This window comes from Diachasma alloeum, unplaced genomic scaffold (genome assembly GCF_001412515.2).
Source record: "Diachasma alloeum isolate Michigan unplaced genomic scaffold, Dall2.0 Dall_scaffold_00631, whole genome shotgun sequence".
Taxonomy (NCBI): Eukaryota; Metazoa; Arthropoda; class Insecta; order Hymenoptera; family Braconidae; genus Diachasma; species Diachasma alloeum.
The window spans coordinates 94,829-100,828 of record NW_021680763.1 but is presented as its reverse complement, the minus strand read 5'-3'; the positions used below and the strand labels follow the sequence as shown (position 1 = coordinate 100,828).

The following is a 6,000-nucleotide window of genomic DNA, read 5'->3' as shown; positions in this document are numbered from 1 at the left end:
AATGGAAAATTATTATTCTCATTAATACTCTCACAAATAAAACAAAAGTTAATAAAGTAAAAATTTAACAAAAAAAATTATTTTCGCTTGAACTGCGTCAGTCATTTTTGGACTGTTCCATTTTGCCCCACTTTCCCCTATTTAAAATTCAATTGAATACAATGGTCAGTTTTCAGGACGAGTTGATAAATTTCAATTTATTGTTCGATACGATCGTGTTAGAAATTCTTTAACAACTTGATCTCAGAAGATTCGAAATAGGAATGTAACTGTGAATTAACTTTCAATAAATTGCCACACGTTCACTTGGATACACTTAATAATACTTGATAACCAGACTCATTTAAAAATAGTTTTTTTTTTGTGAAAACATGAAGTTATTATTTTTTGGTCTAAAGGAAGACTCTAGAGGATGTGGTTATTCCTCGCAAGTGATAAACAGCTATGAATATTGCGCAGAATAGTAATAGATATACGAGTGTATTACCGAAGAATGTTGATAAAAACGGAGACAGTAAGTGGGGAATTCTCAGTTACCAAACAGTCACTGAAAGGCGTCCACACCAAAGCAAGGAGATACAGAGGTAAGAAGTCATTGAAATGGCTTTTATTATTAAAGAACTTGTACAAAATAATTTTATAAAACATTATTTGCTGTCCAGGCATGCTAGCAATTCAAATTTGGGGTTTTCAGGGGAGAAAGGAAATGAGGAAAATATTTGAGGGGGAAAATTCAATTTGTAAATGCCTTTTTTTGCCATAGGCCTTAGATTTTTTCACGGCTTCCATAGAAAAATATAATTTTTGACTCGGAATGTAATATAAATTTTTCTTCTTTTTTTTCAATTATTATTTTACATCGCTCTGACTCGCACAATTCTATGCGCCCAAGTCTTGAACCCGGGATCTCGACCATGTGAACCAACAACAGGTCTTTTTTCTCTTTGATATGTCTATTTTTTTTATGTACATCTCTCATGACAAACAAAAGATTACGGATTTGTTGATTCATCTCCATTCATCTTCATTGCGAAGCATTGAATGGGCTTGCAATCTTTGCCATCACCGAGACAAAGTACAGTCTCACCGTCTTGTAGTTCATGCCTGGCGATTACTTCAGGTGACGAGTATGTCATACTACAAGTGTCCATATCGTTAGACCCAGTGCTCAACCCTGAAGCTGAAAAATTGCATTTCACGGTTATTAATAATACATATACATATGAAGATTGGATGAACTTGTTTCATTGATTAAAAAAGGACATACAACCTCCTTTCCGATTGATCGCACGTTTTTGACAAATGATGCTCCTTAAAAGCATCAATGCTCTTCCATCCATTGCATCAGGCTCCACTCTTAAACTTTGTTTCAAGTGGTATATGGCACCGGTGTTGTTTCCTTTCACATGGAGTAAAGAGCCATACAGATAATTCGTGAGGGGCTGCAGTGAAAATTCAAAATCATGGATCAATCTCAGTGTATGAATGAGTAAAACGTTCTAGTTATGCGTAGGCAATATTTTTGAAAATATTCTGAAGTAGCAAACTAGATACTAAATACAAATTCGTTCTTTAAATGTTTACTAATTTGCTTTTGTTCTCCTAAATTCATAGCAGAATTATCTAGAAAAGAAAGATACTTCGGACGCGAGAGATTCTCGATTTTATTTATGAAACTCCTCTCCATTATGGTATTTCAACAGCGATGAAGATTCTTCGAAATTACTTCATGTCAAAAGCATAACCCGTTCCGCCAGGTCTTCCTCAGATGTAAGAGGAAGAAAAAAATTATTAAAATGTCAGGAATTTACAAAAAATCACTTTCATTAAGTAAATTGAAAAATTGATATCAAAGTGTCACCTGCCATGAACCTAAATTTTGCTTCCAGAAACAAGCATTGAAAGCGTAATTTTTTTAGATTCTCGTTTTCTTGATGATTATTTTCGATATTGGGATCCTGCTCAATTAAAGCGTAGTATTCGATGACATGAAGTACATCAAGAATCGGTATTGAATTATTAATCGCCCCCTAAATTTTGATAATTTCCTTGTAATTTTGCAATTGTTTTTAAAGTGAGAGAATAATGACGATTTTTCATTCTCCAGAATTTTCTGGCAATCCTTGACATTATTCCGATAATCCTTGATTTTCGAAACCTTTGAACTGTTGCCGATGAAATCCTGAAGGAAATGTGTATGTATGAGATCAGTTTTACAGTAAAATCAGAATTCAGTAATTTTCTCCTCGTCAATGTCCGGGGATTGGCATTGACACTTCTCCAAACTCGTAAAAGTGAAAATCACTACGGAAAAATATAGTTCACGACTAGTGCCATGGGTTTTTTTGAGTCGCGTGATTGGCCCAACCTTGCCAGACCTGGGCCCACGTGAGTAAAAAATCCCTTGCTACTCGCCCTAGAATATATTCCGTAAATACTCGAAATTAATTCTATTCTATTAGGGGTATCACTTAATCTTTCCGTTTTTTTCATTGAGTGCGGTGTCTTATTTAAAATTTAAATATTTACGCGTCCGTTCGCGATTGTGAAGAGTCAACCTTACTGTTTTTAATACGCTATATATCATGCCTGGAAGAGCTGTGTAACTTCACAAAAATAGTATATACAATAGTATATACAAGTAGTATATACAATGGCGACCGATGCGCAGCACATTCGGCACTGTATTCTCTACGAGTTCCAACAAGGGAAAAAAGCCATTGAAGCCCACGATTCGATTTGTTCTACTCTCGGAAGTAATATTGTGTCTTATGATACGTGTAGATATTGGTATAAACGCTTTAAAGATAGTGATTTCGATCTCAGTGACCGGGAACGTCCTGGACAGCCTCTGAAATTTGAAGATGCTGAATTGCAAGAATTACTCGATAAAGACTCAACGCAAACGCAAAAACAGCTTGCAGCTCAGCTAGGAGTTACTCAAGCAGCAGTCTCTAAATGATTACACGCAATGGGAAAAGTACAGAAGGTAGGAACATAACCTCGGCCAACGCATGAACACGTGCCTTTCGTTGCTCGCCAAGTACCAGAAGAAAATTTTTTTGTCAAAAATTGTGACGGGAGATGAAAATATATTTTTTTTGCTAATCCCAAACGGAAAAAGTCATGAGTGAATCCAGGACAACCATCGACATCCACTCCCCAACAAAAAATTCACATGAAAAAGGTTTTCCTCTGCATCTGCTGGGATATGAAGGGTGTACTCTATTACGAACTTTTGGAAACGGGTCAGACAGTTACTGCAGAACGCTACAGTCGACAATTGAACAAATTGTGCGAGGTACTTGATGAGAAGAGGCCATTTACTGGGCAAGGGAGCCGGAAAGTCATGTTGCTCCATGATAACGTTCGACCTCATGTTGCTCGCGCGACTCAGAAAATGATGTTAAGCTTGGGCTGGACGGTTGTCGAGGACGCGGCATATTCACAGGACTTGGCCTCTTCCGATTACCATCTGTTCCGGTCCATGCAGCACGCCTTAGAGGCAAGACGCTTCACGGAGAGAAATGTTCAGTAAAAATTACGGAACTCGAAGTTCGCTCACCGATTACGGAATCGATTCAGAAAATTTAAGTGACGGTATCGTAGTTTTTCACAGGAGATTCAGATAAAAATTACGGAACGCTCTGGAAAAATTCCGTGACAGTTCCGTAAAATTTCCTACAACCACATTTCGCTGCGGAATTACGGAAAAGATACGTAATTTTTATTGAATATTTCTCTCCGTGTTCCAAACTCTGGACGATATACGAAAATTCGTCGATGACTTCATCGCCTCAAAGCCTGCAAGTTTTTTTTCGCGATGGCATTCGTATATTACCAAATCGATGGCGCAAGGTCATCGAAAACTATGGACGATATTCCGAGGATTGATCTAGTATTTATATATTTTATGTTACATATTTTTCGATAAAAAAACGGAAAGATTAAGTTATACATCTAATATTATATCTATGCATGCGGAAAGATTTTTCTATAGAATCTACGGAAAATTCAAACAATTCCGAATTTTTCTACACAGAGAAAAAAAATAGATTAGCTTTAGAAATTAGTTTCTACATTTTAGAAACTCCAATTCTTAAGCCTTATCCTTGGTAGGATCGTAGAAACTAACGAATTTGGGGATTGTTTTTAAGAAGAAATATTTTCTAAAATCAATGCTGAATTTTTCTTAATTTTAGAAAATTTTCAGATTGAACTAAAAAATTGCGGCTGAGGTATTTAAAGGGCGTAAGTGCCCCATACATAAGGAGGGGGGCCGGAATATTGAGAACTTCAGATGTAAGGAGGGGGGATTTTGCAAAGAGAGGGAGGGGAGGGGGCGTGTGAATTGAGAATTCACAACCAAAAAAATTGAGTCTGTGAGTTTTTTAAAGATATCCACGAAACTAAGGGAGATAACGAATTTTTACTGAAAAATTGGCTGGGGGAGGGGTGGGGGGAGGGCTGTACATCGAGAATTCAATAGAACTTCCCTTCCCTCCCCCCAAATTTTCGTAAAGATTGGCTGTCTCTCTTAATTTCGGAGATATTTTCGAAAAACTCACCGAGTTAATTTTTTTGGGTGTAAATTCTCAATTGACAACCCCCCTCCCCCTCTGTGCAGAATCCCCCCTAAAAAATTGAAGAAATTTTCTAGATTTTAGAGAATATTTTTTCCAAAAATTAAGTATATTTATATGATACCTGCGTGTAACCGCATGGGTTTCAGTTGACTATAGTCAACTGGGAAGTAGCGGGTTTCGAGCGCCTACCCACACTCAACTGAAACCCGAAATAACGCACGACGCGCATGCGCATCACCTGTTAAAAGAGAATAGCAAGGAAGGAAATCTAACCTCCGAATAGTGAATACATGGAATGACTGAAAAATGAAAAGGTGATTTTCGAAGCAGATAAAATGAGCCAAAATCGTATAATTCCTGATAGTGATGAAGAGTTAGACAGTGAGGAGGATTTATTTACTGATGAGGAGGAGTTGATTGGGGATGTGACATTTGAAGAAAATGCAAATGAAATATTCTCCAATGAAGCAACAGCAGGTTCGCCAAAAACTCCTTCTTCGATCAAATACTGTAACTTAAGGGCTTTATGAATTCTAATGATCAAAATAATGTCAAGGAAACACAGAAAAATTATTTTTGGTTTTCAGAGACATGTCACAGAATTCACCGAAACTTCACTGAAATTTGGTGATTGATTTCTAGAAATTAGTGATAAGTCATTGAGAATTCAGTAACGAAAATGAAATTTTTCAATCACACTTTTTCATAATTATTTTTTTAAATAAATATGATCTTTTTTCTTAAGTGGGCGGAAGCTTCGCCCCCCCAACCCCCCCCCCACCGAGGGCTTCGCCCCCTGGACCCCCTTTTCTCGTGGGGGGCATTGCCCCCCCACTTGCCCCCCCTCCACCCCCAAACTTCATCACGCACTTATCATATAAAATAGTNTTTTTTTAAATAAATATGATCTTTTTTCTTAAGTGGGCGGAAGCTTCGCCCCCCCAACCCCCCCCCCACCGAGGGCTTCGCCCCCTGGACCCCCTTTTCTCGTGGGGGGCATTGCCCCCCCACTTGCCCCCCCTCCACCCCCAAACTTCATCACGCACTTATCATATAAAATAGTATACGCAACACGTGCGGACAGCAGGCGGTGTCACTCGGGCGGCTGCGCCGCCCTCGTGAGTAACCGCCTGCTTTCCGCACTAGTTGCGTAATGTAATATTTGGTTTCAAATTAATCCCCAGTTTGATCATTAATTTTAAACGATTTCTTTCTAGAACGTAGAAAAAAGTTTCTAGCTTTTTGAAAACTGAAGGTTAGAAACCAAGGTTTGTAAAATTTAGAAACTTTTTTCTAAAGTTAATCCACTTTGACTCTCTGTGTATAGAATCTACGGAAAATTCAAACAATTTCAATAAAAGTCCGATAGAATTTCGTAGTGGTGGGATGAGGAGTGTGTTAGAGTGTTGAGGTT

General features: G+C 37.9%; 2 protein-coding genes across 8 annotated transcripts in view; one reads left to right on the top strand and one right to left on the bottom strand.

The window, feature by feature from the left end:
- The first annotated feature begins 527 nt into the window (after positions 1–527).
- The window catches only part of LOC107043813 (soma ferritin), an 84,802-nt gene continuing 79,329 nt past the window's right edge, over positions 528–6,000 (top strand). Inside the window, exon 1 of one of the 2 annotated variants that reach the window (XM_015265466.1) lies at positions 528–584. The gene's annotated coding sequence lies outside the window, so the exon portion shown is untranslated. The remainder of the gene's footprint in view (positions 585–6,000) is intronic. The other variant, XM_015265465.2, reaches the window with a different exon arrangement.
- Positions 586–6,000, bottom strand: part of LOC107043812 (tetratricopeptide repeat protein 17) — an 84,061-nt gene continuing 78,646 nt past the window's right edge. For 5 of the 6 annotated variants that reach the window (XM_015265463.2, XM_015265464.2, XM_015265458.2 and 2 more), the window contains exons 7-8: positions 1,268–1,442; positions 586–1,180 (exon numbers count right to left, since the gene is read on the bottom strand). In XM_015265463.2, coding sequence (XP_015120949.1) covers positions 993–1,180; positions 1,268–1,442 — 363 coding nt within the window. In that variant the 3' untranslated portion in view covers positions 586–992. The remainder of the gene's footprint in view (positions 1,181–1,267; positions 1,443–6,000) is intronic. The other variant, XM_015265462.2, reaches the window with a different exon arrangement.